Source organism: Aphidius gifuensis, linkage group LG2 (assembly GCF_014905175.1).
Source record: "Aphidius gifuensis isolate YNYX2018 linkage group LG2, ASM1490517v1, whole genome shotgun sequence".
NCBI lineage: Eukaryota > Metazoa > Arthropoda > Insecta > Hymenoptera > Braconidae > Aphidius > Aphidius gifuensis.
The window spans coordinates 27,172,195-27,188,098 of NC_057789.1; the positions used below are offsets into that span (position 1 = coordinate 27,172,195).

A 15,904-nucleotide genomic window follows, 5' to 3' on the forward strand; every position below is an offset into this window, starting at 1 on the left:
AGTATTGATATCAAGAAAAATAAGGAGAGATATGCGAATATTTTGTTCATCAATAATGCCCCCACCAAATTCACTTTCAACAAGTCACTATAAAAGGATCGGATCAACTTGAAAAATAAACAGTCTGGTCTTTATTAAAATACGAAAAAAATTAAATTAAATATTTAAAATGGCAAAAAAATATATCCAGCTATTTTTGCTTGGATATTTAGCAATTGTCAAGTCTGAAATTACCAAGCAGCCAGTCTGTAAGTATCTTTAAACTTGAAGATAAACATTTTATCTATAAATTAAATTAATTATTTAATTTTTAGTTACAATGTGTGTACCAGAAGTATACTGGAATGATTGTATAAAAATGATGGATGAATCAATTGTCAAAGGAATTCCAATATCATGTGTGTCTGGTCGTGATAGATATGATTGTATTGAAAAAGTTGGAAGAAAAGAAGCAGATATTGTTGCTGTTGATCCAGAAGACATGTACTTGGCAGCAAAAAATAATTTTGCTGAAGAAGCTGGCTACAGTATCATTGAACAGGTGATGATGGAAAAAAAAAAAATTAATTACTAAAATACTTCTGTTAAACATTGAATTGATAATTCTAAAAAAATATAATTTAATTTTAGATAAGAACCAAAGAAGAAGTTGATGAACCTTACAGATACGAGGCAGTTGCTGTTGTTCATAAAGATCTTGAAATTTACGATGTTCATGGACTATATGGACTTAAATCTTGTCATACAGGAATTGGTAGAAATGTTGGATACAAAATACCAATAACAAAATTAAAAGCTATGGGTGTACTTGGTGATATTAACAATTCTGAATATTCAGCACGTGAAAATGAAATAAGAGCATTGAGTAATGTTTTTAAAAAAGGATGTCTTGTTGGTACATGGTCACCAGATCCAACAATTAATCAAAGATTAAGTAAGTTAAATAAATTTATTTATTTATTTTCTGTCAATTACAAATTGATAATGATTTTTTTTTCCATCAGAGGAAACTTATAGCAACATGTGTGCTCTCTGTGAAAAACCAGAAGTTTGTGATTATCCTGATAAATATTCTGGCTATGAAGGAGCCCTAAGATGTCTAACACAAAATGGAGGTAAGCAAAAATTAAAAATATATTTTATATTTTTATTTTTTCATCTTGAAATTAAATTAAAATTATTATTGTATTAATTTTTTTATTTGTAGGTGATATTGCATGGACAAAAGTTCTTTATGTTAAACGTTACTTTGGTTTACCAATTGGCAAAACAACAGTATCACCATCAGTTGAAAAAGCAAGTGATTACATGTACTTTTGTCCTGATGGTACCAAGGTACCAATTGATGCAACAACAAAACCATGCACATGGGCTGCTAGACCATGGCAGGGCTACATGGCAAATGGACAAGTTAAAGATGTCGATGCTGTTCAAAAGGTTAAATAAATATTTAATAATATTAATCTTATTTAATGATATGATAAGAATTTAACATGATAAATTAATTATATTAGGAATTGTCAGAACTTGGTGTTATTGGTGAAAAAGAAAAATCAAATTGGTGGAAAAATTTACTTCTTCTTGATGATAAAACACTTGCTGTTAAAACAGTTCCAATTAAGCCAGAAGAACATCTTATTGAGGCACAATATTTAGATGTTATTGAAAGAAATTCTGGTACACCAGAGAGAGATGCACGTTGGTGTGTTTGGAATGAAAAAAGTCTTGAAAAATGTCGGGCTTTAGCAAAAGCATCATTCTCAAGGTAAATTAAAAATAATAAAAATTTGATATTTAAATTAATAAATATATTTTAATGTAGAGATGCAAGACCACAACTTGATTGCATTCAAGAGCAAGATCAAGAAGCATGTTTGATTGCACTTAGAGATGATGCAGTTGATTTAATAATGATTGATGGAGCTGATGTAAAAAAAGCCATTGAAGAATATAATGTTAAGCCAATTGTTGTTGAAAGCTATGGAATTGGCCAGACTCAATATCACGAAATACCAGCAGTTGCTGTTGTAAAAAAAAATAGCATGATAACAAATTTAGGTAAATTAATTACCAATTAAGTAGTGATAAAAAAAATTATATTCTATATAGAATTTATATTATTTTTTTAAGGCGACTTGAAGGGAAAAAAATCTTGTCATACTTATTACAAGAATGATTATGCTGGATGGATTGCACCAATTGAAATTTTACAAAAATCAAATTTAATAACATCAGAAAATAATATTGGAGATTTATTTGTGTCATCATGTGCACCTGGTGCACCAGTTGGATCAAAACTTTGTGAACAATGTGCTGGTAATGTTGCTTCAAAAGATGAGTCAGTTATAATTGCTAGCAAATGTCAACCAACTCAGGCAGAGGCATTTAGTGGTGCTAAAGGAGCTCTCAAGTAATATTATATTTCAATATTTCAAATTGCCAATAAATATTTAACTGTATTATTTAATTTTTAAAATTTTTTTTCAGATGTTTGGCAATGGACAAAGGTGATGTTGCATTTGTTCCATTTACTGTAGTTGAACAACTAGGTAATTATTAATTTAAATCATCGAAGAAATGAAAAATTTTTAATAATATTAAATTTATTTTCAGTAAATATTACTGATATCAATATAAAACAAGAAGACATTGTCTTGTTGTGTCCAAATGGAGGAACTGCATCAATAAATGAATGGGAAAAATGTAACTTTGGTCTAGAACCTCCAAGAATATTTGTTAGCTCTGAGGGAAAATCTCCAAATGTCATTGAAGAATTAACACATGGTATTATCGAAGCAACACATCTCTATTCAATGAGACCAGATCTTCTACAAATATATGGCCCATGGGGTGGCCAGAGAAATATTTTATTCAAGGTAAATAATCTGATAACAAAACAAATCATTAAAAATTATAAAAACTTTGATAAATTTATTATAAATATACCATTAAACATTTTGCAATTTATATATTATTATTTTTTTATAAATTTAGGATGATACAACAGAGCTTGTCGCGATCGATGGATCATGGAATCGTTGGGATCACTGGGCGACTATCAAAGAAACCCCAGAATCCTTTGAAACAACAACAAGTTTCACAGAAACATACTAATATAATTTTTACAACAATCAATCGACGACAATATTAATTATTTTTTTTTTTTCAGTAAACTTAATTACAAATAGCTTTTATAATAAAACAATATAATATCAAATAAAATCAGGTAATATAAAATAGTTAAGATTAACTTGCAAATGAAAAAAAAAAAAAATAAAAATTAATAAATGAATTTCAAACAAGCATACTAACTTTTTTTAAAAAATCATCAGAAATTGCACCATAACGAGTGCGTTTATATTTTTTATAAATAGTACGACTGTATGATTTATCAGTGCATGATGCAACAATACAACGAACTATTTTTGATCTAACTTTAAAAATATCTGAATCTTTAAAACTGTTTCTAGCAATATCAGTACGCCATTGTTCAAAATGAATAAGACTTAAATATTTTTCTGGTTGCATTACTAAACCAATTGCAATTTCACCAACAGTTGTTGCTAATAATATTGGTGATATTGACATGAGTTGATCATCAAGTAAAGCTAGATCAATCATATATGAACCAAAATAATATGCTCTTGCAATTTTTTCATCACTGGCAATTAATGAAGATGTATTTGAAACAAGACAATAACTCATTATGAAACTTGGATCAGCATATGCTAAATCAAATTTTATTGCAGATAAAATTTCAGCTTCACATTTTATAACATCTTCATTTGTGAATACACCATTTGAGTAGTCAGCAACTTTTTGTGCCTGAAGAAAAAAATTAAAATTAATTAAAATCATCAAGAATTTAATTATTGTTTTTTTTTATTTTTTAAGAATAATATTACTTACTGTTGGAATAATATATGTAATCGAGTCTCTCTTAATTGCAATCCACATTGCAGCCAGTGCAATGAGTTGTAAATTATCAACAGTATCTTTAACAATTCTTACAACATCCTCAAAAATACGTACAGCTATGTATAATGTACTTGACGAGTACGAGTGCATTGTCTACAAAAAAAAAAAAATATAATTTAAAATTTATAAAGCAAACCAACAAGTAAATAAATAAATAATTATTTTTTACCATTGTTATTATGATAAATGAAATAATTGTTTGACGTTCTTTGAATGTTATATTGAGTTTGTTTAAATTTTTAAATCTCAATTGACGTTTTTCTTCAACTTCACGATAATATTTGATAATGTCTATGCTGTAGCTCTCACAGTATGCAACATGACGAGACATTGATTTCGATTCCTTCGATGGGGGATGAGAATTTCGATAATTTATTCCTCTTTGATTGTGTAAAACCTTGACCTATTACAAGGAAAAAAAAAAACAAATAAAATAGTAAATAAATAAATATAAAATTAAATTATATTTGTTATTTTAAATAAATTTGTTTACCTCATCGAGTTTTGGTAAATTTTTATTGACAAAATAAAGTGGTGTTTCTTCTGTATTTCGAAGTTCTTCAAGTTTTAATTGTTGAATTCGACGATTAATTAATGTACCATCAAATTTAAATCCAGCAGCAAGTGATATTTGTCTTTTTAAAACACCATGAACTTTTTTTGATTCATTTTTTATTTGTCCACAAAGTTCATTTGTTTTATATTTTGATGATTCAATTTCTTTGTTTATAAAAAAACTCTTGGCTCGTTGAAATGCAAGTTTTGATGATTTAATATTTTCTGTTTTTTTAATTTCATCGGTATTTTTTGATAATAAATCATTTTTAATTGCTGGTTCATTGAAAATTTTAAATTTTGATTGTGATGACCAGTTTTTTGTATTTACTGATTGAATTGAATCTGATTTTGATGATGCAAAACTATCATTATTTTTAATAAACAAAACTGGTCGTTTGAGAACTTGCTGTGAAATTATTTTGCATTTTATTTGCTCACTTCCTTCTTTAATTTTAACATTTTCTTTTTGTTTTTGTGATGGATTTTCTTTGTCCAAAAAACAAAACTTTTTATTTGTTAAATCAACACAAGACATATTTAATTATTAATTTAATTTTATTTCCAGTTAAAAAATAACAGCACTGTTCTTTAAATTAATAATAAAATTGTCGTTTTATTTTACTAATATTATTTAATATATTTTTATTTTTTCAAACACTTTTTCATGAAATAAAATAACAAGTATAAACTACTCAACAATTCAGAGACTACTGACGTGTAAATCCCCAGAGAAATGTTTACCTCGTAAGTTTTGTCGAGTCACTAAAATATTGAAAATAAATCCCAAACAATATAAATTTCTATTATTTCTACTCACAAAAATAAATATATTATCATTTTAATATTCTAGAATTTATTTTAAATAGTTTATTATCTCTCGCTTGAAATTTCAATGAATTTTTGATATTTAATTTTAATTTTCTAACAATTTTTATTTCTCTATTTAATTTAATTTTTTTTTTTTCAATTATTTTTTCAATAAATAAACATAATAAACATAAAATAATACTTATTAATAAAAAAGCAATCAATGGTAAAATATCAAAAATTCCCACTGTTGACCACAACGAGTCTTCCTGTAAATTTTTTTTTTAAATTAATTTACACTTATAATTTTTCAAATTAAAAATTAAATTTATCTCACATTATCACCAGGTAGAGCCCAATCAGAATTTAAAAGTCTTTGCATAAGACCACTGTCTCTCAAAAGAAGAAGACTAAAATTAAATTGTCGAAAGTATTATTAAAAATTATAAATAAAATATTTCAAGTCTTACTTTGAATCAAGAATTCCACGATATGGACTACCAGGTCTCAGCCCCATGCCAATTGATGTTTGAGATATTGTATCCAATGGTACCAAAATACAATTAACTGATGATGATAATTGTGCAACAGCATCATCAACAGTCATAAATGCATAATTATATTCATCACATACTTTTGTTAATCCCTCTAAATAATTTGATGGTAAATCAACTTCTTTAACAAGAATTTCAGAAAATAATACACTCAATACTTCATCTGATGTGTTCTAAAAAAATAAAAAATAAATTATCAACATCATATCAACATTTAAAATGAAAAATAAAATAAATTTATTACTTGAAAAAAACTATAATCAGCTGATCCACTGACAACACCAAAACGATATGTACCGTCTTGTAAAAGTCCCTTCATCGTTGTAAAAGGCATGACAAATGTTTTAACAGCCAATGAACTTATAAGTGCGGCTGAATATGCAGCCAAGATAACAAGTCCACACATGTGAATAACAAAATGTATAATTCTAATTGGATCAAGTGATGATGCTTCCATTCCTTTATTGATTAATCATTTGCAAAAAAATATATTACATCAAGATATTAATTATAATAAAGAATTAATAATTCACCTTGACCACATAATGCTCCAAATACACCTAAAATTGTATCTGTAAGTGATGCTGGTTCATCATTGATTTTATTAGCTGCTTCGATATATTTAACAAATGATATTGATGCACCTGTTACAAGAATAGATATACCAAGAATTGACCATGGACCCATGCTAAATGGTGCATAGTATGCAGCCCATTTAATTGGTGATGAAGATGGTCTTTTGATAAATGCACGAATTCTGCAAAAAAAAAAAAGCCTTGAGGCATATCTCTGAAAAGAACAGATGAAAAATATAAAAATAAATACAGTTCCATTTTTAGTTATACACAATTGTCTATAAATATAATAATCACGCATGTACCAATATATTTTTTAAATTTATATTTTAAAAATTAAATTATATATACAAAAATGTGTATAAATAATAATTGTTTAAAATATAAATTGTTTATATGTAGGAATTTTTTTATTTTTTGGTAAAATGCACACGTCATTTTGTGTGTGTGCTCTTTAAGAAAGGGTTTATGATCAAAAGAAGCAGCTTAGGCTGGGTTATGTCATAATAGATTATTTTATAATAAAATTATAGCAATTTAGTTTTACTGATGTATTTATATATAGTAACTACAAGAGCTTCAAAGATCTATTAAATATAGAAATTTGTTATTAATAAAAATACCATATAGCTTTAGCTTTTGATGGAAAAATAAAATTTAAAAAAAAAATTAAAAAAACTATAATGAATACCTGTCTGTTCAATGCATAAAATAAAATAAAAATATTGACGTAAAGAAAATAGTGATAATATTTTGTCTGGCGTATAGTTTAACAGTAGATAGAAATCTTTTGACGTCAAAATATATATATGCAGATAAAAATATTAAAATTAATAATATTAATAATAATATAATAATAATATAATAATAATAATAATAATATTAATAATATTAAAATTAATAATATTAATAAATAATATAATAAATAATATTAATAAATAATATTAATAAATAATATTAATATTAATTAAATATTAATTGAAAAATTAATATTTAATTAATTAAATATTAAACTAGCTTGTTTGACAACAAAACGTAAGGATAAAAAAAAATCAATATATTAAATTTGCGTTAGTGGAATGACGATGCATATGGACTTGAGTGTCCAGCAAGACAATTTTTTTTTTTTTTTTTTTTTTTTTAAATTTGATAATGCTTACTTGGTTGAGTAAAGAGGTGTTGTAAATTTAATAGCATCTAATCTTTCAGCTGTCATCATTAATTCAGCAGCAACAATATCAGTTTTATTATTGATTAATGAACCAATCATACCAGTCCAGCTTCCATTATCCAATTCGTATCCCCATTCATCATTGTCCTGATAAATTATTCTGCAATAAAAAAATTTATAGACAAATGAATTTAATAGAAATGAAGTTGGCAATTGATTTGAAAAAATATAAATTGATATTTCGCCATATTTAGAGTAAAATTTCAGGGTTAATTTGGAAAAAAAATTATGTTACGTAGATGTAGAATGTTTATTAATAAAATACCAATTAAAATGGTTACAGAATGTCAAAATAAATATTATTCTGAACGTCGACGAAGAAAAGGTGATGGTACAAAAACAGATATTTTTGAAGAAAAATCAGCAGCAAATCAGGATGAATATTTTCGACGTGAAACAGCTAGACAATTAGAAAAAATACGTGAAAAATTAAAAAATAAAGAAACTAAAAATAAATCTGATGATAAAAAAAAAAATTCAGATATGGAAATTAAAAAAAAAAATAATACAGAAATAAAAAATGATGATGATGATGGTGATGATGAACAAAATAAATAGTAAACTCACGTGCAGTTCATATTTTTTTGTAATAATTCAATAACACCACCAAAAAATCCCTTAAAACCAATAATTTCATTTTTAATATTTCGTGAAATCATTGATTGTGGTGGATCCTGATAAACATAATAAATTTATATAGATATATACTCGAATAATTAAAAAATAATTTCGAAAAAATTACCTCAATCGACATAACACGAAAAGTATGACCAAATAAATTATTTCTTCGTTGATATAAACTTAATTTTGGAGTTAAAATTCCAGTAGAATGATTCCAAGTAGCAAATAAATTTTTTCTCAGCTCAGCACCTCTGTCAATTTGATAAACCTCAGTTATTATTTCACCCTCTAAATAAATTTTTGACGTCATAAAAGTACAATCAAATTGTACATAAATATCATCAAAATAATCATCAATATTTGTTTCATTTTTCATAAAAACAAGCCAATTTGGATAGGACATATCAATCCAGGGTGCAACATCCTAAAATATTTATAAATAGGTAAATTGGAATTTTTTCTAAAAATAATAAATAATTATAAAATATTTTTTACACGTGAAAATTGTTGTTTAGTTTCTTCATTGTCATTTAAAAATACAAACAATGGTCGTTTGATGTGATAATAGCTTTGGCCAACCTTGATAAAAATATAGAAATAATAACACGACAACAATAAATTTTATCAAAAAAAAAAAAAAACAAGTTTGTTTTTTATTTTCTACATACTTTTGATATGAAAATGGATATTTCCATAATTGCAGTTCGAATATATTTCTTGCTCAAATATGCTTGTAATTCCATCAAATTTTTTGTAGCTTCAAGTCCTTGATAAAAAAAAAAAAAAATTAATATATTAAAATTAACAACACCCTTTGCCTTAATTAAATGATATTTTTTTTTTTTTTTTTTAATTAAACAAACCTTGAGTATCTATAGGATCTTTTGTAGCATGCATTAGAATAATACACGTATTGTTGTAATAATGATGAACCCCTGTAATGACTTGTTCGTACACATGATTTGGCCTAATCAATTGGCAATCTAAATTTTTAACAAAATAAATAATAATTAAAGTAGCTATACTTTTCCACATTTTTTAACAATTTTTTCTTTTATTATATTCTAATCGTTGTGTTTGACTTCTTTAACTGTAAATAACTGATCATTTTTTTTCATTTGAATATTTAGAATATGTTTGAATTTTAGAAAATCAATATATTATATTCAATGCCATTTAGATAATTTGCTAAAAATTTATTCATGAAACAATAAAATTCATTGATTTTATCATACAAATAACTGTGCAAATAAAAATTAGATTTTTATTTATTTATTAGTTTATATGTCAATCTTTATTGACATATAATAAATGACCTTCAAATATTTATAAATTTTTATCTTCCCTTAATTTAATTTAATTATAAACAAAATATTTATAGCTGATAAATATTGAAAGAGCTCATTTAAGTGTTTGAATTTAATTTTTTTAAATTACTAATTGAATTAATATTATTAAAAATAAAATAAAATACATTATTAGTTTGCACGACCCTTGAGTAATTTTAAAAAACTTTTCAAATTATTTTTAATATAATAAAATGATTAAATAAATAAATATAAATGTATATTTTTTATTATTTAAAAATATAGTTTTTATAAAAAGTCGTGGTAAAAAAAAATAAAAATATTATTATCTATGGCATTTGATGGTCATTTAAAATTGAGTATGTATTGCAATTGTTGTGTATTACACAACGATGCGTTATTTCAGTGTTGAATAAAATTTCGATAAGAAAAAATGCATTAGTATAATTTTCCGACAGCTTATAAATACCGAAGTATTTGTATAAATACTTTCATTGGGCCGTAAACTTGGGTACTAGTTTTTCTTGTTGTTATTATTTATTTTTGAAATAAAATAATAATTATGCGTACAATGAAACTTTTTTTCGGACTTTTTTTGGTGACTTTATTATTGTTGAGTGTTAATTCACAAGATGATGATGATGGTAAATAATTGATAATTTTGAATTTATTTATACTTATTATTTTTATTAAATGTTATTTATTTATTTATTATTTTTTAAAGCAGGTGATTCAAGTTCAACTACTGAAGCAGATCCAAGTGGTGCAGCACCTCCACCAGATCAAGTTCCAGCTGTTAATAAAACAAATGGTATAATGGGTACTATAGAAATATATTTCTGGCCATTTACATCACTTTTATTGCAATTTATAAATGGTTTCTTGATACATGTGGTAAAAAAACAACTTCCTTGTACTATGAGCAGTATAACACCATTCAAATATGAATGTACAGACTTATCACCGGATCAGAAAGCTTCTTAATCAAATAATTGAAATATTGAAATTATTACACAAAATACACATCAATGCGACTATTAATTTTATCTATAATAATATAAATATTGTAATCTTTAAAATCTTAAGTTAATAAAATAAGGTAATAATAAAAACAAACATTTCAAAATAAATAAAATATTTGTTTATTGTTGTTATTTAAATGAATAAAAATTAAAAAAAAAAAAAAATTATATTTGAAAAGAAATTTTATATTATATTTCAAAAACAATTTTACCTTTCAATTTTTTTTATTTTAAAAATATGACTATAAAATTAAAATAGTATCTTCATATGAAAAGATATTTATATTATTTATTATTTTATTTTAAAACAAATGACCTTGAAACAATAATAATAATAATTTATTTTTCCCGTGTTTGATAAATAAAAATTGGATCGTTATTTTCCGGCATTGGCAAATGATAATTGTTCAATTGACGTCAGTTGAAGATAACAGTACAGGTAAAAAAAATAATAATTTAAAAAGAAAATATATGCATGCAAAAACTATTTGAATAACTTAAGTGTTTTTTAATCGAACAATAATAAAAGTCCGTAAACTGAGGTAAATTGGCATTGAATTATCTTTAATTTACGATAATATATTTGTTTTTCAAACTATATTCAAAAATAATTGCGTATGACACACGTGGCCCTATCAGTAAATAAAAAATTTACCTTGGAAGACAAGAAAATACAATAACAAAAAAATTATATTTATCGAATATTTTTTGATAATAACAAAGCTGACGTATGTAAAAAAATGCTTTTTTTACAATCAAAATTCTCTGAAGAATATAAAAAACCATAAATGTATTTTTAATTTTGGTATTATTTCTCGTCAATAAAATAAATAAATAAAATAAATTAAAACTAGTCATAAGAATTTCAATTTTAAATGACATTTTTTCAACATAAAATATTGATAAGAATAGAATAGATTAAGTAGGGGAAAGAGGAAAAAAAAAGTATTATAATTTTATATTTTTCTTTATTTAAAAAAGCAGCTAAGCATTATTTTAAAGTCTGTGAAACAATTGACAATGTCGATTCAAACACCGTTTGTTATATTTATAATAATCATTTTAATATCATCAACAATTGGTCAATCTGATGATGGTATTATCAAGGTCTCTTCAAGTGATATCCCCACTTCATCACAATCATCATTGGCTAATTCAGGCATGTTTTAAATTAAACAAAGACATCAATAAACAATTAAAATTAATTATTTGTTTTTCAATTATTTTCAGTTAATAATACAGTAAAATCTAATAATACATCTGTAGCAACAACAACAGATTCATCTTTACTTGTTAGTATTATAACTGAAATATATAATCTTACGTTAAAACCAATTGGTAAATTTATTGCTTTTATTATAAAAAGTATGGCTAAAATAATGTTATATCCAGTTGGTAAAATTTTAAATGGAGCACTTCATTTAATTGGCATTCATGATATTGGTGGTAAAATATCATCATTAATAATGAATATAACAAGAATATATGCAAATTATATAACAAATATTGGAGCAATAGTTGCAGCAATATTTGATATAATATCAGAATCACATGATGAAGAAACACATAAAATTGCTAAACGTAGTATTATGGATATTGTTACTAGTATTGGACATGCCAGTACATTACCTGTTAGAGTTGCTGAAGGAATTAGCTCAATACCATATAGAATAATGTCTGATATTCTTGATGTCTTATTATATCCATTTCGTGCAGTTTATCGAATAATTACATGGCCATACAGAGCATTATTTGGTAGTGGTGATGATGATGATACTGCTGGAGCAAATAGAAATGATCGTTCAACTAAAACAAGTGATAATTTCATTAATAATATGATAAACAATATAGCAAATAATATGAGCAATGCAACACAAGCTGCAATGGCAACAGCAATAACAAAAATTTGGCAGACAACAAAAACAAGTATTTTACCATCAGTGGACAGTTTTCTTGAGCAAGCTTCAAAATCAACAATGTTACCAGAATTCATCACAACTAATTCAGACAGAATTCATAAATTGTATCGATTTGCACATCTTTTTGGTATTTTTTAAAAAAATATTGTATCATATATTTAATAATAAAATAAATAAAATAATTTAATTGTATCTTATTTTTTTATTTAGTTTTAAAATTTTATATATTATTATTATTTAATTTTGTATTCAACATTGAAACATTTCTTATAAATTATAATATTAAACAAACAAAATACATTATTTTAATTATTAATTTATATTAATATTATAATTATTTTATGTTTTTATAAATAGGGTATGTTTATAATAAATATTCAAAATACATAATTAATCAATTAAATGATGAAATAGTTATTATTCATTTATATATTACACAAAAAATAAAGACACACATCAACGACATAAATAATAATATCTTATAATATAAATATCAATAGGTAATAATTATTAAATAAAACAAACATTTTTTTTTTTTTTTCAATATTAATTTAGCAAGTTATTTGCAATAATGTTTTTTTTTTCAAGGTATTGATAAATATTATTGTTTCTTGACACCCCCAAACAGGACATCCATCATTGGCGCGGCCATAGAATCCATCATCATATATATTAATGATTTTACAAATCCAGGAATCATAAGTGGCGGAATTGGGTCCAAAAGCGATCTCGTTATATCTGTCCAACTACTCTTTGTTGATACTCCAGAACATTTAATACCTTCATCAAGATAGGCTGTACAAGGTAATGCACCACCCAATACTCTGCCAAAAGCACCATTTGTCAACTCTTGTATTTTGTTATACACATCTTGCATTTTTTGCACACCATCAGCCAACATACCTCCAATCCCTGGTATACCAGATAACATATCTTTAATACTGTCCATCATAGATTTATCAGCATCACGTTTTGAAACTAAAATTAAAAAATAAAATAAACCAACAATTAATTAATATAAATTCAAATTCGAATATAAATTATTTTTATTTGATTTTTTTTTTTTTTTTACCTGGTCCTCCGCTAGCTTGATCAAATATAAATATTGATGCAAATGCAATTGCAACTATAATAGATAGACGCTTCATGATTACTTTAGAAAACGCCAAAATAAAATGTGAAGAAGCACAATGAAACTGTCAACTTATGTGCAACCCCTTTATATGAATTCCCACTTTTACTTGACAAAATAGATAAAAAAAATAATAGCGTTGTATCGTTATTATTATAATTTACCCCCTCTCTTTATTTATACCAATTTACGTAAATAAAAAATAAAAAAAAATATAAATACGAACTTGTGAATTCTTTTAGCCATGCAAGGTCATATGTTTTTAACGAGTTTTCCACTTTCCTCAGAAACCTTATCAATTCACCTTCGTGTTTATTTTCATTTTTTTTTTTTTTTCAAACTATTATATAATTTATTATTATTTTTCCGTAATGCTAAATGATCCCGATATAAATTTTTATATATTTTAAATTATTCATTAAAACAAATTAATGATTTATCATTTTAGAAATGCTATTATTATTTATATGAAATATTTTATATTTATTTAGAAAAATATTTATCATAATCTTTTTTTGTTTAAAGAAAACGTAATTATATTATCTTACAGATTTAGTAGTAAATAATTTGTATTTCTAGTAAACAAAAATATTTTATAATCTCAACCCAATGAGACCCAATGAGTTGGGTTTAAATCGGCCCAGCTCATGAGTTTATAAGGAAAAAAAAAAAAGTTAAAGATAATCAGTAAATAATATTTATAAGTAGAAAAAATAATATACTAAATTTTGTTATTATTCAATTTTTTTTTTTACAAGAGAACATTTTAATGTCCCATATTTTATATAACAATATAGACAAACACTGATTTATACATATAATTTGATTTTTTTTTTTAAATTCGAGACAAATTCTTTGTAAAAGTTTGTGTATACTTGAAAAAATAATTTTCTATTTTTTTAATACAAAAAAATTTGTATAAAAAATGAATATATAAAGGAAAATTCAGTCAGACTTGCATGATAGATTTTGAGAGTTAAAATTTAGGAACATAATTAAAGGCCAGGTTTTGTTTTTTCATTTTTTTTCTACAAAATATTATTAATATTAGTATTTTTCTTTTTCAAGTTATGAATTTAAAAGTATCATAGTTATAAAATTTACTTGAAAAAAAAAATAATAATAATTACAACAATGCATTATAAAAATATGCTGTTTTTGTTTTCAATTGTTTTTTAAAAAAATTATCTAAGTTTAATACGTGGACGAACATCGAGCAAGGCAAATTTATCGTTTTAATTACAAACCGATTATTAAATATTGCGCGTAACTATAAAAAAAAAAATAAAAGTAAACAAAAACTGTTATCAACAAAAATAGATGGCATCATTATATTTTTTTTTTTTTTATAATTAAAATATTTAGTTATTTATTTAATTCAAAATATATTAATTATCTACTAATACCATTATACTCTTAAACTAATATTTTATAACTGAAATATTTTTATACTTGTTTTATTTTAATAAAATGTAAAAATGATTTAAAAAATTAACTATAATTAGCTTCACAGTATTTTGATTTCATTTAAAAATTGTTAAAATATCTATATATATATTTTTTTTTCTTTTTAATTTGCACTTTTAATTATGGCAGTGAAATTATAATTGCAAGTTAAATTTAATCTACTGTATATATTGTAAAAAGATAAATAAAAAATTTAAATTTTTAAAAGAGATAAAGAGAGCAGTTTTTCATGGTCATTTAATGACAAAATTGTATAACTAATATTTAATCTATTTAAGTTTCTTTTTGTTTGTTCTTTTTATTTTAAATAATAAAAATTCATGTCAATAATAAAAGTCAATTGTAAAGATAATTATAAAATAAAAATTACGATCTAAATTAATAAGTTATTAATACTAAAAACGACAACAGTTGAGAGTACTTTTTTTTTTGTTTTTAAACTGATCAATGGCATCACGATTTTGCATTGAATTATCATGAGTAATAAAAGTAACTCAAATCAACATCAGTCCAGAATTTTGTTTAATTAATTCAAGGTTGTTTGTTTGTTTTTTTTTTAAACTAAAAAAAATTGTAGCTAAGACGGCAGTACATTTAATTTTAAATCCATATTTGGTGTACAAAAACCACAATATCCACCACACCTACCAAGTATCCGTTGATCATTCTGTATAAAAATAAAGACAAATTTAAATTATTATCTATTGTTTATCATAAATTGGTATAGCATAAA

At 24.1% G+C, this 15,904-nt stretch overlaps 7 protein-coding genes across 8 annotated transcripts in view; 3 read left to right on the forward strand and 4 right to left on the reverse strand.

Annotated features, from left to right (window-relative positions):
* The first annotated feature begins 110 nt into the window (after positions 1–110).
* Positions 111–3,291, forward strand: LOC122849986 (transferrin-like). The gene is made up of 11 exons (XM_044148936.1): positions 111–248; positions 315–541; positions 631–934; positions 1,005–1,115; positions 1,208–1,437; positions 1,515–1,765; positions 1,823–2,058; positions 2,131–2,410; positions 2,488–2,549; positions 2,614–2,876; positions 2,995–3,291. Exons 1-11 carry the CDS (start codon positions 170–172, stop codon positions 3,112–3,114), a joined length of 2,163 nt encoding a protein of 720 aa, XP_044004871.1. The 5' UTR covers positions 111–169; the 3' UTR covers positions 3,115–3,291.
* On the reverse strand, positions 3,240–4,401 carry LOC122849987 (G2/mitotic-specific cyclin cig2-like). The gene is made up of 2 exons (XM_044148937.1): positions 3,910–4,401; positions 3,240–3,825 (listed from the first exon to the last, which is right to left on the reverse strand). The coding sequence occupies exons 1-2, from the start codon at positions 4,066–4,068 to the stop codon at positions 3,295–3,297; spliced, it is 690 nt and encodes a 229-aa protein (XP_044004872.1). The 5' UTR covers positions 4,069–4,401; the 3' UTR covers positions 3,240–3,294.
* Positions 4,402–5,507: 1,106 nt separating this feature from the next.
* LOC122850672 (glutamate receptor ionotropic, delta-1-like) lies at positions 5,508–9,359 on the reverse strand (the record flags this gene model as incomplete). The annotated part of the gene is made up of 12 exons (XM_044149804.1): positions 9,350–9,359; positions 9,188–9,307; positions 8,993–9,090; positions 8,820–8,903; positions 8,446–8,748; positions 8,271–8,377; positions 7,633–7,803; positions 6,431–6,654; positions 6,142–6,356; positions 5,814–6,070; positions 5,681–5,753; positions 5,508–5,612 (listed from the first exon to the last, which is right to left on the reverse strand). Coding segments are annotated over exons 1-12 (1,767 nt in total), but the record flags the coding sequence as incomplete, so codon positions are not given.
* A 759-nt stretch (positions 9,360–10,118) lies between these two features.
* LOC122849988 lies at positions 10,119–10,825 on the forward strand. Of its 2 annotated transcripts, none has more exons than XM_044148939.1 (2): positions 10,119–10,275; positions 10,359–10,818. In XM_044148939.1, the coding sequence occupies exons 1-2, from the start codon at positions 10,194–10,196 to the stop codon at positions 10,613–10,615; spliced, it is 339 nt and encodes a 112-aa protein (XP_044004874.1). In that variant the 5' UTR covers positions 10,119–10,193; the 3' UTR covers positions 10,616–10,818. The 2 variants fall into 2 exon arrangements, with proteins under 2 accessions (XP_044004874.1, XP_044004873.1); XM_044148938.1 differs by having other exon boundaries at positions 10,121–10,275; positions 10,356–10,825.
* Positions 10,826–11,673: 848 nt separating this feature from the next.
* LOC122850673 lies at positions 11,674–12,710 on the forward strand. The gene is made up of 2 exons (XM_044149805.1): positions 11,674–11,812; positions 11,884–12,710. Exons 1-2 carry the CDS (start codon positions 11,674–11,676, stop codon positions 12,708–12,710), a joined length of 966 nt encoding a protein of 321 aa, XP_044005740.1.
* Positions 12,711–12,754: 44 nt separating this feature from the next.
* LOC122849989 lies at positions 12,755–14,082 on the reverse strand. The gene is made up of 2 exons (XM_044148940.1): positions 13,645–14,082; positions 12,755–13,550 (listed from the first exon to the last, which is right to left on the reverse strand). The coding sequence occupies exons 1-2, from the start codon at positions 13,718–13,720 to the stop codon at positions 13,174–13,176; spliced, it is 453 nt and encodes a 150-aa protein (XP_044004875.1). The 5' UTR covers positions 13,721–14,082; the 3' UTR covers positions 12,755–13,173.
* Positions 14,083–14,859: 777 nt separating this feature from the next.
* The window catches only part of LOC122849991 (A disintegrin and metalloproteinase with thrombospondin motifs 9-like), a 49,274-nt gene continuing 48,229 nt past the window's right edge, over positions 14,860–15,904 (reverse strand). The window contains exon 28 of the mRNA XM_044148941.1: positions 14,860–15,838. Within this exon, the coding sequence (XP_044004876.1) occupies positions 15,749–15,838 (90 nt within the window). The 3' untranslated portion in view covers positions 14,860–15,748. The remainder of the gene's footprint in view (positions 15,839–15,904) is intronic.

Coding starts and splice junctions, on each gene's coding strand:
- LOC122849989 (XM_044148940.1), bottom strand. CDS start 13,720: ATGAAGCGTCTATCTATTATAGTTGCAATTGCATTTGCATCAATATTT. Junction 13,551..13,644: donor TCAAGCTAGCGGAGGACCAG/GTAAAAAAAAAA, acceptor TTTTAATTTTAG/TTTCAAAACGTGATGCTGAT.
- LOC122849986 (XM_044148936.1), top strand. CDS start 170: ATGGCAAAAAAATATATCCAGCTATTTTTGCTTGGATATTTAGCAATT. Junction 542..630: donor GCTACAGTATCATTGAACAG/GTGATGATGGAA, acceptor ATTTAATTTTAG/ATAAGAACCAAAGAAGAAGT. Junction 2,411..2,487: donor GGTGCTAAAGGAGCTCTCAA/GTAATATTATAT, acceptor ATTTTTTTTCAG/ATGTTTGGCAATGGACAAAG.
- LOC122849987 (XM_044148937.1), bottom strand. CDS start 4,068: ATGCACTCGTACTCGTCAAGTACATTATACATAGCTGTACGTATTTTT. Junction 3,826..3,909: donor TTACATATATTATTCCAACA/GTAAGTAATATT, acceptor TTTTTTCTTCAG/GCACAAAAAGTTGCTGACTA.
- LOC122850673 (XM_044149805.1), top strand. CDS start 11,674: ATGTCGATTCAAACACCGTTTGTTATATTTATAATAATCATTTTAATA. Junction 11,813..11,883: donor ATCATCATTGGCTAATTCAG/GCATGTTTTAAA, acceptor AATTATTTTCAG/TTAATAATACAGTAAAATCT.
- LOC122849988 (XM_044148938.1), top strand. CDS start 10,194: ATGCGTACAATGAAACTTTTTTTCGGACTTTTTTTGGTGACTTTATTA. Junction 10,276..10,355: donor TTCACAAGATGATGATGATG/GTAAATAATTGA, acceptor TATTTTTTAAAG/CAGGTGATTCAAGTTCAACT.